The sequence below is a fragment of the Nelumbo nucifera genome, chromosome 2 (assembly GCF_055504915.1).
Source record: "Nelumbo nucifera cultivar China Antique chromosome 2, China Antique-T2T, whole genome shotgun sequence".
In the NCBI taxonomy this organism is placed as follows: Eukaryota; Viridiplantae; Streptophyta; class Magnoliopsida; order Proteales; family Nelumbonaceae; genus Nelumbo; species Nelumbo nucifera.
Window position 1 is genome coordinate 3,767,734 of NC_142650.1, and position 20,609 is coordinate 3,788,342.

At 40.8% G+C, this 20,609-nt stretch overlaps 1 protein-coding gene and 1 pseudogene across 2 annotated transcripts in view; both read left to right on the forward strand.

Annotated features, from left to right (window-relative positions):
• LOC104594595 (increased DNA methylation 1-like) overlaps window positions 1-18,151 on the forward strand; it is a 38,275-nt pseudogene extending 20,124 nt beyond the window's left edge. Inside the window, exons 15-18 of the transcript XR_016082851.1 lie at window positions 171-229; window positions 1,232-1,288; window positions 1,399-1,492; window positions 17,888-18,151. The product of XR_016082851.1 is annotated as an increased DNA methylation 1-like (transcript). The remainder of the gene's footprint in view (window positions 1-170; window positions 230-1,231; window positions 1,289-1,398; window positions 1,493-17,887) is intronic.
• A 1,607-nt stretch (window positions 18,152-19,758) lies between these two features.
• The window catches only part of LOC104594597 (arginine biosynthesis protein ArgJ family), a 33,932-nt gene continuing 33,081 nt past the window's right edge, over window positions 19,759-20,609 (forward strand). The window contains exon 1 of the mRNA XM_010254966.3: window positions 19,759-20,545. Within this exon, the coding sequence (XP_010253268.1) occupies window positions 20,486-20,545 (60 nt within the window). The 5' untranslated portion in view covers window positions 19,759-20,485. The remainder of the gene's footprint in view (window positions 20,546-20,609) is intronic.

The window sequence follows — 20,609 nt, forward strand, 5'->3', positions numbered from 1 at the left end:
CATTGTCACATGCTTCTTAACCCAGGATGCTTGAACCTGAATGTAATGCATGTGCTTGTTTTCAACTTGTTCTTGTTTACATGTTGATGCTTGAACGTTATCCTATTGGTACCTTTCAATAAAAAACATTATCCTATTGTTTAAGTATGCCTTCTGATGTCATTTTACAGGACTGTTTTGATCCTATTGTCATGTGTGGTCGTGATTTAGTACCTATTATGGTCTATGGGTAAGTTTTTAACATACTCTGTTTACTTTAACCGCTCTTTCTTCAAGAATATGGTTTTTGCTTCCATTGATGTTTTTGACAATTAATAGCTCCAACTAAAAGTCTACATTGGACTGCTTGCTTAAATCAAATTGTTGCATAACTTAAAAATGTTAATAAGCAAAAAGATCTAAATAAGAACAGTTGTCTAAAAGCAAGTTTTTTTACGACTTAATAACATCAACTTCTAACTAAGGTGGTGTTTGATAACTGCTGAAATAAGTAGTGAAAGCAAAATGAAGAAAGCAATTCCAAATTTAAGAATGACCCATTCTGCATTTTAGTAACTTGCTACCTACTTATTTGCTGAACGATGAAGCATGGCCAATGGGGTTATTGGTTTGTCCTAAAAGATTTTCATAGACCTTATCCCTAGACTTAAGCTGTTTTTTTTATTCTGCTTTCAAAACTTAGATCAACAGTTATCGAAGAAGGATTCGATGAGGTCAGAAATGGAAACTAATTTTTACCTCATATAAAAGAAATCTGCCCATAGACCTTATCCCTAGATTTAAGCTGTTTTTAGGCAGCTAATTTTTTAAGTATCTTGTATAAAAGTGGTTAGGGAGAGAAGGTATTTGGGATTTTAGTTAAATAATGGAACTATAGTTTAATGGTGCTACAATTTTTTTCTTACCACTATACTCCCAATAACTTCTTGGGAAAATAATTACTTCCCTCGTGTTTATTGCTAATAGGATTCATGTTTGCATCACACTTCTGCTTGTGTATGCATAGTCAAAATAAATAAGTTTTTTTCTGCCGGAAAGAAAGCATGTTAACAAAAGTGTATAGTGTATCTGGATGATGGAATCGTTCATGCATGCATGGTAGCAGATATAAGTAGCATCACTCATGCTGGAATATCAGTGTGAAAAATTTGTGCTTGCTTGCACGTCTCCTCACCCCCAATCTGCATAAATGTTACAAAATGTTCTATCTTGGTTGTTTAATATTGTGCAGGAGAAATTTAGCTGGGCAAGAATTTGGGGGGATGTATTCTGTTGTTTTAACTGTGAAGTAAGTTTCCCTTGAAAAAAAAAGGTTTTTCTTGCAGCCTTTTTGTTCCAAATTTGTTCTTTTTAATCTTACACTGATTGTTTTAAACTTTTATATTTTCCATTCTGCAGCTCCATTGTTGTATCAGCTGGAATTCTAAGAATTTTTTGCCGGGTGGTTGCAGAACTTCCTTTGGTAGCTACAAGTAGAGAAAATCAAGGAAAGGTGTAAAATGTGGCTTTGGAATTGCAACAAAATCTTGAAATCTCTTATTGCAACTTTGACCTTATCAGCTTTCTCTTTACCCTTGTTTATCTTTAGACTGCACCAAATAGGCCCTCTTTGGTGCCAAAGCCTGTCAAAGCCCTACTTCATTCTAGGGTTGGTTACAGTTACACAAGTATGGCATGTCTTGTAAAATTTCTTTTTTTTCTTTTTTTTTTCCAGAATGTGAAGTATCATTGTATTGTATTAACTAGCAAAAAATATACATGGTCCTCTGTGTCAAAGTCAGTTTGAAAGTCAGAAAAGAAAGAAAGAGATAGACAGACAGAGAACAACCGAATGGTGGGTGTGACACCTTGTGTCAATTGACACCCTAAAAGATATATTTATATTAAGTTGTAAAAGGACAGATCTGCCCTTAATGTACAGGAGAGAGATAATACAAAGAGCAGATATACAACAAAGAAAAGTAAAAGTACAAAAGTAGCCCTACGGCTAGATTTCACTGTCTCTACACTCCCCCTCAAACTGATGCCTAGGAATAAGCATCAGTTTGCCCATGAGAAATAGATGCCCGAGCCCATGTCATTGATTTAGTCAACAAGTCTGCTAGTTGGAGCCCGGAAGAGACATGAGGAAGAGATATGGTATCCTCAAGAAGGAGATCACGAATGAAGTGACAATCAACTTCTATGTGTTTGGTGCGCTCATAGAAGACGGGGTTGGATGCAATTTTTATTGCACTGATATTGTTTGCATAAAGAGGAGCGGACAATGATGGCTCATTTAGTATTTCAAATAGAAGAGCCCGAAGCCATATGATCTCACTACACACAGAAGACATAGCCCTGTATTCAACTTCAGTAGAAGATTTGGACACAATAGCTTGTTTCTTGCACTTCCATGAGATAAGGGAGTTGCCTAGGAAGACACACCAGCCAATGGTGGACCATCAGGTGTCAGGGCATCCAGCCCAATCAGCATCCACATAGGCCATAAGATGAATGGGAGATGATGAGGAGAAGAATATCCCATATAATAGTGTGCCTCGCACATATCTTACAATCCAATGAACTGCAGATAAATGTGGTTGTCTCAGAGAAGACACAAACTGACTTACTATCTGAACTTTATAAGATATTTTCGGCCGAGTCATGGTGAGATAGATTAAACTGCCCACTAGCTGACGATAAAGGGTAGGCTCTTCAAGGGGAGACCCATCATCTTTGCTGAGTTTTAGGTTCAGTTCTAGTGGAGTGTCAACAATCTTTGAGTCACTAAGATTTGCCAGTTTAACCAGGTCAGCCACATACTTTTGTTGATTAACAAAGTAGCCTCGAGAATTTCTACTCACTTCAAGGCCCAAAAAATATGTCAAAGGCCCCAAGTTCATCTTGAATGAGTATATCATTAACATAGAGGAGTAACATTGTTACTCCCTGCTTCCCCCTTAAGATGAATAAGGAATAATCAGAAGGGCTCTGGTTAAAGCCAGCATCAGTGATGACGGATCTGAACTTTTCAAACCATGCCCTAAGGGCTTGCTTCAGGCCATAAATGACTTCTTCAAATGACAAACAAACTGCAAATCTGTACAGTATCCTAGAGGGGGCTTCATATAGACTGTCTCTTTTAATTCCCCATGAAGAAAAGCATTCTTGACATCCATCTGATGGGTTGTCCATTGTTTGGCTACAGATAAGGCCATCAGAAGATGTACAGTAGTCATTTTAGCTACAAGAGCAAAAGTCTCCTCATAGTCTATCCCGTTTTCCCATTTGTATCCCTGTGCAACAAGTCTGGCTTTATATCTATCTAGGCTCCCATCAGATTTCAGTTTCATAGAATAGACCCATCGACTTCCTATGAGAGAGGCTTCAAGTGGAGCTTGAACCAGGTCCTAGGTGTCATTCTCAAGAAGGGCTCAAATCTCAGAATCCATGGCATCTTAATAGTATGGTTCTGCTACGGCCTGCTGGTAAGATCTGGGAATGTCTGTGGTAGATAAAACAACAGAAAAGGAGTTATGTTCTGGTGAATAACCATAGTGGTTAGGTGGTCGAGAGATTCTAGTGGAATGACGTAAAATGGGTTCAGGAGGAAGGTTAGGTACATGTAGGTGGCGTTTGATAAATCTGAAAAGTTAAAAAGATATTAAAAGTGTCTGAAATCTGAAAAGAGGCATAGATGCTTTTCTACTTTTTAGAGGATCTGAATCCATAAGTTTGTTTGTGTTGGATCAACCCTTTACCATATGAAATTTACTGATTTTACTATTTTACCCCTAGAACATACTATTTGTAAATGTTGAGTTCAATTTGCATTATCTCATTAAAAATAATTTTCAACCTCAAAATAACATTGAAACAATACAAATAAAAAATAATAAATCAATAATTACTAATTGTTAGCGTAGGGATATTTCTGTCTTTATACCTAGATTAATGTTGCTGATTTGTAATGTTGTGTTGGAACCCGTGCTCCTAACTTAAGTAAGGGCACATAGGTCTTTTCAGATATTTTTAATAATATAAATACTGCTTGGCCGACTAGGAGATGTTATGTTGAGTCTTCCAGTTCGAACCATAATTTCTCTCTTCTCTCTTTCTCTCTTTCTCTCTTTCTTCCACCTTTCTCCTTCTACATAACTGATCTCAGACAGACAGAACTCTAAGGCAGAACCGAATTATAACATGGTATCAAAGCAACTTGAATCTGCCTAGATTTCTGCTTGCCTAGGGTTCTATTCTCTGCGCACACTATCTAGGGTTTTTCCTCTTTCTTTTCTGCATTCGATTGGAGATAAGGGAAAGGGCTGAAAAGGAGTGATCGCCCTCTTCCCTTGGAGGTTTCTATGCCTCTAGTCAGGTTGTATGTGGTCGGTTGCTGTGATTTCTGAGATCGCCCTCTCCTAGTAGAGGAAGAATAGAGGGCCGAACTGTGTGTGCAGTGGCTGTCGTGTGTGGCTGTTGTGTGTGCAGTGGCTGTCGTGTGTGGCTGTTGTGTGTGCAGTGGCTGTCGTGTGTGGACTGATTTCCTGCCCGTATGGTTGTTACTTCAGTGATAAGGTAAGAGATCTCAGTGCATGATATCTGTTATGGATTAAATAGGAAGTGTGTTTCAGACCATATGCTAGGGTTTCTGACAGTAATGTGCTAGGGTTTATGCTGGTTTCTTTATGCATTTCGAAGGAAGAGATATGATCATATAGTGGTGAGATTTCAGGTAGTTGTAGGAGTAGGGTTTGTGGTGTAAAGAGCACACTTTTCAGCAACAACAAGTGCTGAAATCAGTGTGACAGGTGTGATCTAGGGTTTGTGGTGTAAAGAGCACACATTCCAATAACAATAAGTGTCGCAATCAGTGTGACAGGTGTGACCTAGTGGTGTGTAGTGTGCAGATCTCAGTGATAATAGAATTCAGCAAGTGTGCAGAATCGGTGATAACATAATGGGAGATAATAGTGATTATAAGCCTAGTGTGATGGTGCCTACAGACTACCTGAATGTTCAGATGACCTCCATTAAATTAAATGGAGAGAATTATGTGCCTTGGGCTAAATCCGTTGAAGTCTTTCTGAAGGCAAAGAAGAAGGTAAAACACATCAGAGAGGAGAAACCCTCCTCTGACTCTCACGAGTATGAAGACTGGGAGAAAGAGAATGCTCAGATCATCATATGGTTGTGGAACAGTATGGAACCCAGGATTAGTGTGAACTTCATGTTTCTTGATACTGCCAAAGATGTGTGGGACCATGCGAAGAAATTGTATTCGGGGCAGGACAATACAACCAGTGTTTATCAGCTGTATCAAGAGTACTTTAGCCTGCAACAGGGCAATCAGAGTCTTGAGGAGTACTATGCCAACATGAGAAACATACGTAATGAGTTGAATGTCTATCATCCTCTCACTTCTAATGTCAAGATTCAGCAACAACAGAGAGAGCAGCTTGATGTGACTACATTTTTGGTGGGACTAAAGTCTGAATATGAACCAGTACGGGCTCAGATATTAGGAGGATCAGCTCTTCCCTCCTTAGAAGAGGTATTTGCTCGACTCCGGAGGATTTCTATCGGATCTACTGAGAACTCTAATATCTCAGATAGATCTGCCTTTGTTGTATCGAGAGGCCGTGGTGTTAGAGGTGGAGCTAGGGGAGCTCAGTCTGGCCGTGGTGGTGGTAGTGGTTCTGCTTATGGACGAAGTGGCAATGGTGGGTCTACTCATAATCGTGGTGGTGGTCGTACTGGGGGCAGAGATTCAGGGGGAGCCCGTGGTAGAGGACGTGGCTCAGGCCCGAGGAAGTGCACTCATTGTGGTATGGATGGACATACCATCAACTATTGTTATGATCTACATGGTCCTCCCTCAACCTGGGCCAATCATGCCACGACCGGTGACTCAAGTTCCAGCTTTAGACAGGATAATCATTCATCTGATCCGATGCCTCCTACATCCAAAGATGGTCCCGTGAAGGAGATGGTGAGTGTTCCCCGTGATGAATATGAGAGGTTTATCCAATCACAGCAGAACACAGCGACTTTCGCTCACTCAGGTATGGCTTGTCTGGCATCCACACCCAATCCCCGGATCATTGACTCTGGAGCCTCCGATCACATGACTGGAACTCCAGGTGTGTTTTCCTCCTTATCTCATTGCTCAACATCACAATTTGTCACCCTTGCTAATGGTTCCACATCCTCAATTTGTGGTGTTGGTAATGTTGACCTAGATCCTGTATCCCTCTCCTCAGTTCTGTATGTTCCTAAATTGCCTTTTAACCTTATGTCTGTTAGTAAGCTGACCAAATCACTTAACTGCTCCATTTACCTTTTATCCTTCTATGTGTGTTTTTCAGGATCTCAAGACGGGGATGAAGATTGGTGGAGGGCATGAAGCAGGTGGACTGTATTATCTTGACGGTGGTGGCGGTAGAACTTCAACAGCTCTCCAGTCGTCTCTTTCTCCTCTCCAGTGGCACTGTCGATTTGGTCATCCGTCGCTAAAAGTCTTGAAGTCCTTGGTTCCGTCCTTGAGTCAGCTTCCTGTTTTGGATTGTGAGTCGTGTCAGTTTGGGAAACACCATCGTGTTCCCTTTAGTTCTAGGGTTGATAACCGTGTGTCGAGTCCTTTTTCTTTAGTTCATTCAGATGTTTGGGGTCCTTATAAAGTGATGTCATATAATGGATACAGATATTTTGTCATTTTTGTGGATGATTTTTCAAGGATGACATGGCTCTATTTAATGAAAGAAAGAAGTGAATTGTTTACCATTTTTCAGAAATTTGATGCTGAGATTCGTAACCAATTTGGTACCCACATCAAAGTTTTCCGTTCTGATAATGGCCGCGAATATTTATCCTCATCATTTCAGGAATACCTAGACCAACATGGCATTATACATCAGACCTCGTGTACCTACACCCCACAACAAAACGGGGTGGCTGAGAGAAAGAATCACCATCTCCTTGAAACAGCAAGATCCCTCATGCATCACATGCATGTTCCCAAACCTTTTTGGAGTGATGCAGTGCTTACCTCTTGCTTTCTGATTAATCGGATGCCCACGTTCATCCTTGATGGTCATTCTCCATTTCAGGTCTTGTTTCCCACTTTGTCTAAGTTTCCTCTTACACCGAGAGTTTTTGGGTGTGTCTGCTTTGTCCATAATCTGGGCCCCGGGAATGACAAGTTCGATGCCCGTTCTCTCAAGTGCATCTTCCTTGGCTATTCTCGGACCCAGAAAGGGTATAGGTGTTACCATCCTGGTTCTTGACGGTCCTTTGTGTGTGCTGATGTCAGCTTCTTTGAGTCTATTCCGTTCTTTTTGGGGTCTGGTGATTCTTCTTCCTCCTCATCACCTCCTCCTCTTCCACTTCCCGTTGTCGACCCTCCTTCCTTTGTTCCAGCCGTGACCAAACCCTTGCCTCCGGTGCCACCACCTGTTGAACGCCCACCTATCCGTCATGTGTATACACATCGCCCATGCGACTACTTCGGCTACATCTCCGTCAACAGATCCGACACCAGACCCGCACTTAGCATCTAAGCTTGATCTACTCATTGCTTTGCGGAAAGGTAAACGTACTTGCACTCTTCATCCCATTTCTAATTATGTTTCTCTTACTCACCTTTCCGCTTCCCATCGCTAGTTTGTCACCCTGTTATCATCAGTTGTTGTCCCTAAAGATGTCCAAGAAGCCCTTGCCTCTCCAGGGTGGTGTCGAGCCATGGAAGAAGAACTCTCAGCCCTTCATCATAATCATACTTGGGACCTCACTGCTCTTCCTCCTGGGAAGCAAGCTGTTGGTTGTAAATGGGTTTATACAGTTAAGTATCTACCTGATGGTAGTGTTGAACGCCTGAAAGTGCGATTGGTTGCAAAAGGGTACTCCCAAACCTATGGTATTGACTACACAGAGACCTCACCGGTTGCTAAGATAGGGTCAGTTCGTGTTGTGATCTCTCTTGCAGCCATGTATGAGTGGCCACTATATCAGCTTGATATCAAGAATGCCTTTTTGCATGGTGACTTACTCGATGAGGTCTACATGGAGCAACCTCCAGGGTTTGTTGCTCAGGGGGAGGATGGTAAGGTGTGCAGACTAAGGAAGGCTATATATGGGCTTAAACAGTCTCCTCGAGCATGGTTTGGTAGGTTCAGTGAGGTGGTAAAGAAGTTTGGTATGAAACAGTGCAAAGTTGACCATTCTATATTTAGTCATGATTCTCCGGGAGGAAAAATACTGTTGGTGGTGTATGTAGATGATATTGTTATTACTGGGAATGATAACATTGGTATTGATAGGCTGAAGACTTATCTGCAGGATCACTTTCAGACAAAGGATCTGGGTAAGCTGAAATACTTCTTGGGGATAGAGGTAGCAAGATCCAAGTATGGTATTAACCTGTGCCAGAGAAAATATGTGCTTGATTTGCTGGAAGAAACAGGCTTGTTGGGTGCCAAACCAGCTGAAACACCCATGGACACAAATACCAAGCTAAGCAGTGATATGGGTGAAGTGTTTGAAGACCCTGGCAGATACCGATGACTTGTGGGCAAACTGAACTACCTAACCATTACTAGACCAAACATCTCATTTGCGGTTAGTGTGGTAAGTCAGTTCATGCAAAAACCTCTGATTCCTCATTGGAATGCAGTTCTGAGAATTGTGAAGTATCTAAAAGGGGCTCCGGGTCGTGGTCTGATATACAAGAGTGGCGGAAAACTTGAAATAGAAGGGTATTCTGATGCTGACTGGGCCGGTTCTATGTCTGATAGGCGGTCTACTACAGGCTATTGCACGTTTCTGGGAGGTAACCTGGTGACATGGAAAGGTAAGAAGCAGACGGTTGTGGCAAGAAGCAGTGCAGAAGCAGAATATAGGGCTATGGCGCACACCGCTTGTGAATTAGTGTGGCTAAGGAACCTTCTACAGGAAGTAGGGTACAGCATTAACACTCCCATGAAGCTCTATTGTGATAATCAGGCTGCAGTTCATATTTCCTCTAATCCAGTGTTTCATGAAAGAACCAAGCACATGAGGTTGACTGTCACTTTGTGAGGGAGAAGGTGCTGAATGGAGAGCTAGACACTACACATGTTAATACAGGAAATCAGTGGGCTGACTTATTTACAAAAGGCTTGAGTCGGGGAAGAGTGGACTACATATGTAACAAGCTGGGAGTATATGATATATACTCACCAGCTTGAGGGGGAGTGTTAGCGTAGGGGTATTTCTGTCTTTATACCTAGATTAATGTTGCTGATTTGTAATGTTGTGTTGGAACCAGTGCTCCTAACCTAAGTAAGGGCACATAGGTCTTTTCAGATATTTTTAATAATATAAATACTACCTGGCCGACTGGGAGATGTTATGTTGAGTCTTCCAGTTCGAACCAGAATTTCTCTCTTCTCTCTTTCTCTCTTTCTTCCACCTTTCTCCTTCTACATAACTGATCTCAGACAGACAGAACTCTAAGGCAGAACCGAATTATAACACTAATTAATAAATGAAATGATTAAATTTTAAAAAATAATTAATGACTATAAAAATATTAAAATAATTAATAATTTACACAAATAAAATTAAAATAATTTTAAAAATTTAATGAAATAATTAAAAATTACTAGTTAATAAAAATAATTAATAAATAACACAAGTAAATTTAATAAAAATTATTAAAATAATTAATAATTAATAAAAATAATTTATAATTAAATATTTTTACTCACTGAATAGTGGTGGTGAAAACACAGGAGAGAGAGAGAGAGAAGACAGGGGGAGAGAGAGTCACTGCTGCAAGTTGCAACGGCAGTGGCGGTGGCGGGAACATAGGGGAGGGAGAGAGAGAGAGAGTGAAAGAGAAGATAGGGGAGAGAGAGGGGAAGAGAGAGACCCACCACTGCAAGTTGCAGCGGCGGTGGCGATGGTGGGAACATAAGGGAGAGAGAGAGGGAGCGAGAGAGAAGACAGTGGAGAGAGGGAGCCGCCGCTGCAAGTTGCAGTGGTGGTGGTGGGAACACAGGAGAGAGAGAGAGAGAGAGAGGCGTTCTTCCTCCTTGAGCGAGAGCGAGAGCGAGAGAGGCGTTCTTCCTCCTTGCGAAATGATTAGGTTTTTTGGATTTGGGGGTAATCAAGGGTAGCACACATCATTTCTAAAAAAATAAAAGGGTAGATTCGACCTTGCACCGGCTCTAAAACGTGTCTGAGCGCGTTAAGAGCTGGCCCAAGGTCTATTATTTTCAGATCTGAATATAAGATTCAAACCATGTTTAAGAGGTAAAACCAAACAAGGGGTGAGGTCTGAAAAGCAGCATTTTCAGATTCAGACCTCTAGAAAGTGCAATCAAACGACCCCTTACTGAGGGAGCTGGAGTGACCAGATTAGCAACTGGAGGCGGAGCAGAGGGGGGGGATGGAGACTGAAGAAGGCCGTTGCTTCTTGAAGTATGTTTGAAGCTACTGCGGAGGTGACAATGGAATATCTGAGGTGCCTACAGAATCAAAACTGGGCAACAAGGAAATAGAAGGAGCTGGGAATTTCACAATATGTTCAAAAAAGGACACACTTTCAAGAAAGACTACATTACGAGAGATTCGAAGGCGACGAACCAAGGGATCATAGCAAAGGAACCCCTTATGTTCAAAACTGTATCCCATGAAGGCACACAAAGCTGCTTGTGTAGTTAACTTTGTGCATTCATGGGGTGGAAGGTGGACAAAAGAAGCACAACCAAAAACCTTGAGCATGGATAGGTCTGGGGGTTTGTGAAAAAGAGATTGAAAATGAGAGGAGTTATTCAAAACAGATGACGGAAGATGATTTATGAGATACACAGCAGTGCTGACCGCCTCCACCCAAAACCAAGAGGGTACATGGGAATCCTATAAAAGGGTTCTAACTACACTCAAGAATGCCCATTCTTCCTTTCTGCTACCCCGTTTTGTTGTGGGGTGCTCGGACAAGATTTTTGGGGTTGAATTCCATGTTGTTTCAGGTAGTTCTGGAAATCCCCATCAATATACTCTCCCCCTGAATCCTATCTTAGCACACAGATTCGAGCATCAAATTAGGTAATTACATAGGTGTGAAAGTGTTTAAAAACAATGTACACTTTAGATTTCTTTCAAATAAAATAAGCCCAAGTAGAATGAGTGCAGTCATCAATGAAGGTTACAAAGTACTTATATCCCAGCCGTGAAACAACTGAAGACGACCAGACATCACTATGTATTAAATGAAAGGGAACGGTTGCATGCTCAGAACAAGAAGGAAAGGGTAAAATATGACTCTTACATAAACCACAAGTAATGCAATCATTATTCACATTCTTAAAAGAAACATCAGAAATAGGTAAACTACCAGAAGCAAATAACTGATCAAGTTTCTTAGAAAAATGATGGCCAAGGCGTCTATGCCACAAATGCCAATCACTATTATAATTAAAAGATCTAGAACTAGAAGTAGTAGAAGGCAAACAAGAAGTAGAAGCAGAATTAGTCTTATTCTTCTCAAACTCCAAGGCAAAGAGTCTTCCCAGTCTATGCCCCTTCCCCTTCACCTCCCCAGTTTGTCGGTCCTGTATCAAGCAATCATCAAAAGTAAATGAGACATTATTACCTTCCTCTACAAGTTGGCCAACAAAAATCAAACAGATGGTGAGTTTAGGTACAAATAGAGTTTTGGATAAATGAAACGAAGATGATTTAGAGGTAGATAAATACAAATCATCACAACCAAGTATGTCAAGTTCTCACCGTTTGCAGTAATGTCTATTGGGAAGATGGGGTTTGGGATACTGACCAAGAGTAGCCCCTGTCATGTGGTTAGAGGCTCCTGAGTCTATATACCAGAGGTGGTTCGGTGAAGGGCAATAGGTCGGTGACTTACCAGACAGACTGATAGTAGAAAACACTGAGGAGATGACCGAGGACATGAGCTGTCGATTCCTTTCTTCAAACATATTGTTGGAGGTGTCGTTTTGGCCAGCTATAGAAGTGATAGAGGAGGAAGCATTTGAACCATCTACATCAGTCTAATAGGCCTTGTAGTTCCCTTTCTTTTGATTTGGACCACTACCTTTCTGTAGCCGGGTAGGACATTTAGTGATGATGTGGCCGACCTGCTTGCAAAAGGTGCATGTGTGTCTTCTTAAAATGGGAGACAACATGCCCGTCCTTGCATTCATAACACCGTATCTTAGAGAAATCCTTCTTCCCCTTTGGTTTAGTTGCCAAGAAGACAACATCAATGTTGGAATCCTTTTTTTTTTATGAATAATAATAAGTTTATTGATTCAGAAGCAACTTTAGAGTGAGTTCATACATCATCCCAACGAGAGGCACGAGCTGCAGCCCCTCCTTGAGTCTTACAAGTAAGCTAGGAAAGAAAAACAATAATCACAACTGAGCCCAAAATAATTCTTCCCTATTTACCCCTTGCTTAGCTAACACATCTGACAAAGTATTTGCTGATCTCCCCACCCACTGTACAGTGACCAACATATTCCTTGTCAACCAACTAAATTTCTTCATTTCATTCTTGTATCGCCACATAGCCTCTTCATAATTTTTTAACCAACCCACCACCACTTTGGAATCCCCCTCGATTATTAGGTGTTGTACCCCCAGCTGGTTTGCAAATTGCACCCCTTGTATAGCAGCTAAGAGTTCTGCCCTGATGGAGTTCCCAATTCCCAAGGGAACTGAGTAGAGCAACAAAATCTCTCCCTTCTCATTTCTCAAAGCACCCCCCACTCCGGATAATCCCGGATTACCCATGCTGCTTCCATCAAAGTTCAATTTTATTGAGCCTTCGGGTGGAGGAGACCAGCTTGTAATTGATTTGTCCTTTAAAGATGAGCACCTTGCTACTACTGACCAATTTCTCCAAAGGTCATTAAAGGAGAATTGATGGAAGATTTCCAAGGTTTTCAGCCAATGTATTGCCCTGTTTAACACACAGTCTTTCAAATCTTGGTTGTTCCTTTCCTTGTCTTGAAAAATTCTGAGATTCCTTTCTTCCCAAAGAGTCCAAGTCAAAGCAGCACGAGCACATCTCCACATAATTCTCCCTATTTTTGTAGGCCAATAAAAGGTAGAATGGTTGAAGAGCATGTGAACTTCTGCTAGTAGACTCCAACTACCCCCAAACAACGAAAGTAGCCAAGCCCAAAGGTCTGCAGAAAAGGGACAAGATACTAGTAGATGGTAACAATCCTCACCGTGAGCTCTACAGAAGATACACCAATTAGGAGAAATACAGAGAAAAGGTCTTCTCTTTTGTAGGTTGTCTAAAGTGTTTACTTTCCCATGGAATACTTCCCAACAAAAAGCCATAATTTTTGGGGGGACTGGCCTGCACCAAATTTCTTTAGACAGAAAGGGTTGGTGAGAAGAAAGTTGAGAGATGGACTTGAAGAAAGAAGCACAAGAGAAGGTTCCAATGGGTCTAGGAGTCCAAACTCTCTTATCTGGCTTGGAGGGATCCAAACAAACCTGATTAAGACAACCAAGCAAAATAGAAAGAGACTCAATTTCAGCATCCCTAAGTCCTCTACGAAACCCAAAATCCCAAGTAGGATCTAAGGGTGTTCCCAAAGGTGAAACAAATTTTGAGACCACCTCTTTTTTGTACAAAGAAATAGAAAAAAGCGAAGGGAACAAGTCCTTTAACGGTGAGTCTCCTACCCAAATATCCTCCCAAAAAAGAACAGAGTTGCCAGAACAAACTTCATACCTGATAAAATTGAGGAATTGAGGAAGGGTGTTGTGAATAGCCTTCCACGATGCTGCTAGGTTAGCTTGCCTCGATACACCAGCATCCCATCCGTTCTCTGACCTCCCATGAATGCTTCCCACCACCTCATGCCACAATCTCTCTCTTTCCAAAGGCCATCTCCACAACCATTTCCCTAACAGAGCTTGATTCTTTCTAATTACCCTCCCAATTCCCAAGCCCCCCCTCTTCTTTACTTCTGCACACAATTTCCCAATTAACCAAGTGATCCTTTTTTTCTTGTCCCGGCTCCCATAAGAAGTCTCTCATCAACTTCTCCAGTTTCCTGACTTCCCTAACTGGTATCCTAAAGACAAACAAATAATAGGTAGGTAAGTTAGCCAAGGTAGCTCTTATTAGGGTAATTCTCCCTCCTAAAGAGATATAGTTCCTCTTCCATGAGGCTAATCTCTTCTCAAACTTTTCTATCACTAGGGTCCAAAATCTACTCTCCCTAGGATTTGCCCCTAAAGGAAGCCCTAAATATGACATAGGCCAAGCAGAGGTGGAACGCTCAAGACACTCCGCAATAGCCTCGACCTCCCCTACCTCTAAATTTATACCCGCTATGCAGCTCTTTTCCAGATTTATTCTCAAATTAGAGACACTTTCAAATCCTTTTATTATCTCCTTTAGGTTTGCTACCTTTTCACTAATACCTCCTTCACAAAAAATCATTAGGTCATCTGCAAACTGAAGGTGGGTGACGGGGACTTGGTGTCTCCCTATTCTCCAACCCCTAATGGCATCTTCGCTGTCAGCCTTAGTAATGATCCTACTAATCACATCAGCTACTAAGGTAAAAAGGAAGGGTGAAAGTGGATCCCCTTGCCTGACACCCCTGCAAGCTGGAAAAAAGTCTCTCACCGTACCATTTACCAGAATAGAGTAGTGACAAGTACTGATACACCCAAAGATCCAACTACACCACTTGTCCCCAAGTCCACAGTTTTGCATAACCTCCAATAGAAACTTTCAGTCCACCAAATCATAGGCCTTTTCAAGATCCAATTTACAAATGAATCCTCTCTTACTAGACCTTTTCATTTCCTCCACACACTCATTCGCAATTAAGATCTGATCTGTTATTTGTCGCCCTTGAATGAAAGCCCCCTGGGTTTCACTAATGATGGTAGGGAGGACTGTTTTGATTCTTAATGAGAGCACTTTAGCCAGAATTTTATAGATGCTTGTCACCAAACTAATAGGCCTATAATCTTTTGGTGGTTGGCATCATTCTTCTTAGGTATCAAGGCCAAAAAGGTGGCATTAATTCCAGGGCTTATAGTATGATTGTCTGCAAATTCCTTAAAGACTTCAGCTAGATCCTCTTTCAACACCTCCCAACAGTCTTGATAAAAACCCATTGTAAAGCCATCTGGACCCGGAGCCTTGGATCTATCCATTATAAAGACAGCTTTCTTAATCTCTTCTTCCTCGAAATATCCTTCCTTCCATCCAGTGCAGTCTGAGTAGTCAATCTGGTTTCTGCCCTCAAAATCTCCCCAAGAATAGTATCTAAGTCAGAAGTGTTCCTCGGTTTAGGATATTATATCGGGCAACTTCAAATTCTGGTCTTAGGTGCATTAGGAAGTGCATAGTTTTTCTCCTGTCGAAGTGTTCCTTCATGTATTTAACACAATAGTCTGAAGAATTATCTCCCATGTGAACTAACTCATATTCTGTCCAAAGGTTAATGAACCCGGCATAGTACTCTTGGACCTTTCTATCTCCCTGATAGTAAGAAAAAATGTCAACCTCTATCTGATACTGTCTAGAGGTATTCGGCTGTTAATAAACTTTCTCAAGGTATTGATACATCTCATAGGCTGTCCTGTACCCTCTCATAGGGATAGCAATATCAGTTTCGACTGAGACTAGAATCCATGATGCAATTTTTGCGTTGTCGATCTTCCACTGATTAATTCCCTTAATGTCAGAGTCATCAGGTTTAGACACAAATCCATCTAGGTACCCCCGAAGACCCTTAGCTTTGACATGGAACTAAAAATTGAACTTCCATAGTGCGTAGTTCGTACCGTTGAACTTAATAGGAAGAACATCCATCCTCTCTGATACCATTGAATGACAAAAGGCAACAACACACACTTCCATAAACAAAGAATTTCAAACCAGAGAAGAAAAGAAGAATACCTTTCGGCTGATGCCCAAAAATGGCAATTGTAGATTTCTGCTGAACTGAAAAGTGGATCAAAACCCCTCAAAGACAAAACCAATCCAAACCAAACCAAAGAAGTTCAATAGATCTGTTCTAGGCAACACCAGATCTAAAGTTCCAGGCTGATCCGATGTCTCTATAGGGAGATATGAAAAATAGATTGAACCCAGTGGCGCAGCAGTCCAGAAAACAGAACTGTAAAGTTCAGATCTATAGCCGATCCAGGAAGAGAAGTAAAGAAGATACTCAAGAACTTCCAAATACTATTAGGGAGTTCTTGAATCAGAGGTAGCCAAGGTGTTGAGTGAAGTTCAGGTCGTGACCTGCTCTGATACCATGTCAGAGTCAGCTTGAAAATCAGAAAAGAAAGAGAGAGACAGACAGAGAGAGAACAGCCTAATGGTGGGTGTGACACCTTGTGTCAGTCAACACCCTAAAAGATATATTTATATTAAGTTGTAACGATGAAGTAAATTCCTCCCCTCTAAAGGTATTTAGGGTGGAAATCTAGTTCTTTAGCATTTCTATCGAAGTATTAATGACCTCGTCAGGGTTATCTTTATGTTCAAAAATCCTGTCATTCCTCTCCTGCCAAATAGCCCATAAGACTGCAAGAGGCACTGTCGCCCAACACTTTCTTCATCTCTTGGTCATACCACTTGCCAACCTGCCAGGAGACTCTTCACCCAATCTGGGCAGCACCAGTACACTGGAACCACCTTATAAAAGTGGAGCCAAATCCTGTTAGAGAACTTGCAAAACAGGAATAGGTGATTTAGAGATCTCTTCCTTCTCAATAAAGGCGGGTAAGGTTAATCCGGCAACTGCTGGCTAGAAGGCAAAAACCACTTTTGCCATTCAAAGTCGTTGCACTCGTGCTCCTCACCTGAGGGTCCCTTCGCTCCAGTAGCCTGGATTGGCAGATGGAAGTACCAAGGTGCATCTGGTGGTAGGCCACTCCCTTCTTGTAAGCATCTCCTTGGTCAAGCATTTCTCCCAAGCTGCGACCCACACAAAATATATATATATATATATATATATATATATATATATATCTTTGATGGAGCTTCTGTGCTCCAAAAGGCCTTAGCCGGAAAAGATTGATCTGATTCCACCCATCAAAGAAAGATAAAAGGATTTAACCGAGAACAGTCCTTTTTTAGTCCTCCACCCTATATCCTGCTCTTCCCTTTTCTTTGGAGTAAGGCAAACAATCCTGCAACTTCTTAGTCTTGTAAAATTTTCCTTTAGCAGCTCTTAATATACCTTGAAAAAAAATAGGAAAAGAAGGAAAACGTGTCATTTATTTTGCTTCTAGGTAAGTTCATATTTGTCATGATAGGAAGGCATTAAAAGCCACATTAGCTAACATCTTTGAAAGAGAATGAGAACGAACAAGGAAGAAATAGCCAAAATATCTTGCAAATGGAATCCATGTGGGGCACATACTAGCTGTCCTTGGCATTTTCTCTTCATAAAAGTGAGTTTATTGAAGCATGCTGCTTGGAGCATACCTTAAAGATCCCTCAGCTTTGGGCCTGTGTAATTCTTGATGCCCCCAGACTTAGTGGAATCCATCCCCCTCTTCCTATTCTCATGGGATTTCCCTCATCCTGTACAAGAAGTCAAGAAACGAGTTGGCAACCATGCATACAGGCATAAAACTTTTCTGCTTAGGTAGATTTATTTTGTCATTGCCTTGTTCAGTTGTCTGTTTCATGTTTTTATTTCTTTGTTTTTTTGCCTTGCAAGAAATTTATTCAAAGGGGAAAATTGCTAGGCAGCACCAAATTCCCAATGTGAAGGAAACAACCTTAATATAGTCTTTGCATATGCTTGTTGGCTATGTATTGATGTTCATTCAATATTGGTGTAATATAATACTGGTTTTGGCCTTCAGTTGGTTGAGTATAGTTTTAACTCTTGTTTTGTAGGGTTATTTTCAAGCATTGTTTTCATGCATTGAGAGGCTACTTTGTTCTTTGAATGTGGAAAATCTTGTGCTTCCTGCTTCCGAGGAAAGCTGAAAATAACTATGAAAATAAATTTTGGGCAGTTATTGAAGTATACAAAGGACCTCCAGCTAATGATTTTCCGGGGCACTTTCAATGCTAGAGAAGGCAGCATAGCAAATAACAGAATAACAGTATCTCCTTGTATGGTTGTTCCAAAACTAAGATTCTGTGAATTTGGTTAATTTTTTATTTGTTATTTTTCTATTGTATTTTTTTTCTGCCATTTTGTTTCTGAGTGCAGTGGCTATCATTGATTTAGGACTAGATAGACAATTGGTTGCATGTAAAATATATGAAGGAAAGATAGTGAAGAAAAAGCTCACAAAGAAATGATGGATGCGCATTGTAAAAGTATGAATGAGAATGAGAATGTCAATTTGCCAAATGTGCATTAATACTAACAGGTACCAATATTATGATGCATACATTTTTGTCATGCATGCTCCAGATTACACCTGCGGGTGCAAATTTGTCAATGTTGAGCCATGGTTTCTAACCCAACTTTCAATTGTCACAACTTGTTTTGGTAATACAAGAGAAAGAGCCAAGAGTTACACATGTCTGTCGGGCAATAAGCAGATTCACTTCTCTAGTCATGGTGGACGTGAAGACAAATGGATATGGGTGTGGGAAAAAACTGGGCAGTATAGTGTGAAATCGGGGTACGACATCCTGGGCAGTATAGTGTAGGGTACCTTTGTATCCCAAAATTCAACTCTTTATTTGGAAGCTGCTTTCTAATGGGATACGATTTTGTGAGATTGGCAGAGGAGCTTGGTTTGGTTCAATTTTGTGGTGGTGGATCCCGGAGCCTGATAGGAATTCAGTGAAGCTGTGGTTGAGGTGTATGGCATTAAAAACTCGTTTGTATGTGAATTGTGAACGCTGCTGTTTCTCCTTTTCAAAGGAGAATCCGTTGGGAAAAAGAATACTCCTATGTGCATCATTTGGTGTATTAGATATGTCTAAAAGTTAAGCCTCCCTTCGCTTTTTGGTAAATTATTTATCCAGGTAAATGCAATTACTTGGATAAATTTTTCCTGTGAAACACTTATCCAGGTAAGTGCATTTACCTATGCTTTTTTATTTTTTGGGTAAATAAGGTAATGACCATTTTTTCTATAGAAATCCATTATTAAAATGAGCATTTTTGTTCCATTCAAGTGTTGGTAACTTTCCCTCGATGTGGAAAAGTTATTTATCCATTTAGAACATGGGTTTCACTTTCTTGGGTAAGTGATACCCAATAAAATAAACTCTCATTAATCTCCACATAAAACTGAAAAGAGAACATAGGATTCTTGGTCCATGGGAACCAAAATCCCATTGACCAACTTTTCCCTCGCTTCAAATCCGAAAAAAGAACGCTCCCTAAATGGTAAATATCCATATTTCCCTTCTAAATCATGTTGCGGTTGTCTTCTTCATTTCATATTTTGGTAGCATAATGTCACCAAACATAATCCGATGAATTTATCCATTTTTTTCAGGAAAAAATCATGTGACAGTAGAATTCAGATTAACTGAACACTTTAGCTGTTCAGCAGGCCGTGGAATGTTTAGGTGAATTATGAGGGGAGCTTTAATTCTTTGGGTAAGTTATAACGATCCCCATGTACTATGGGCTTAGTGACAAGACCAAACTTTTGCGTTTCCATAATATCCCCTAGACTGCTATGTCGAATAATGAAAAGTATTACATCACCAAAATGTCCCACTAAATTTTCTTTATCTTATTTTTTTCTTGCCATTTTCTCTTAAAATATAATGGCCCAGAAACACATTTGGTCATCGCCAGAAAAGGAAAAAATGACTTTATCTGGTGAGATATTCCCAGCAATGAGAAAACTGACATTTTCACCAGTGATAATCGCCGAAAAAAGGAAAAAAAAAATCTCTAACAAGTTCATTGGTGATGTCTTCTCATATCTCTATCATACTTCCCTTGTTGTCATGATCCTGCGCTACCACTGCTGCTAGGAGTTGCAGCCATGAAGACACAGTCGTGATGGCGAAGACAGACAGACCGACCGGATCTCCCGCGAATCAAGCAAAAACTCTGCGCAAAAGGCGTCACCTGTACATTCGGAATATCTTGAATTCATGTAATGAGATATGTTTCTAATCTGCGGCTGGATGCAAAGACTTGCAGCAGAATGTATGTGGAGTTTTTGCTTTTATTATGTCCGATGGAGCATTGAGTAACATTTATAGATTCTATTTTCCATATCACGTGCGAGGTTAGGATTCGAAAGAGAACGGATGCTTGAAAGAACGAGAAAAAAGAGAGAGAGAGAGAGGAATATGTCCCGCATTATTCTTTTTTTCTACTAGAACTATAACTAGAATATATCCAGCGCTTACTGAGCTCTAATAGAATCTTACAAAATCTTTACTTTGCCTCACTCACTTCGATTGATTGTGCACGGCGGCAGAGACACAGAGAGCTCGTCCTTAGAATAAACCCTAATCGCCACTACTAAACCCATTCCCCAGTTCGTGCATCGTTTCTTTCGAATGGCATTATCTGTCCATCACCACATTACGCTCAAAGTTCCAGAAGTTGGTTGCGGAAAGGTGGGTTGAAGAAACCATGTTCTTTTATGTCAATTTGAGGGGTTTAAGTGCGTATTGGTAGTGT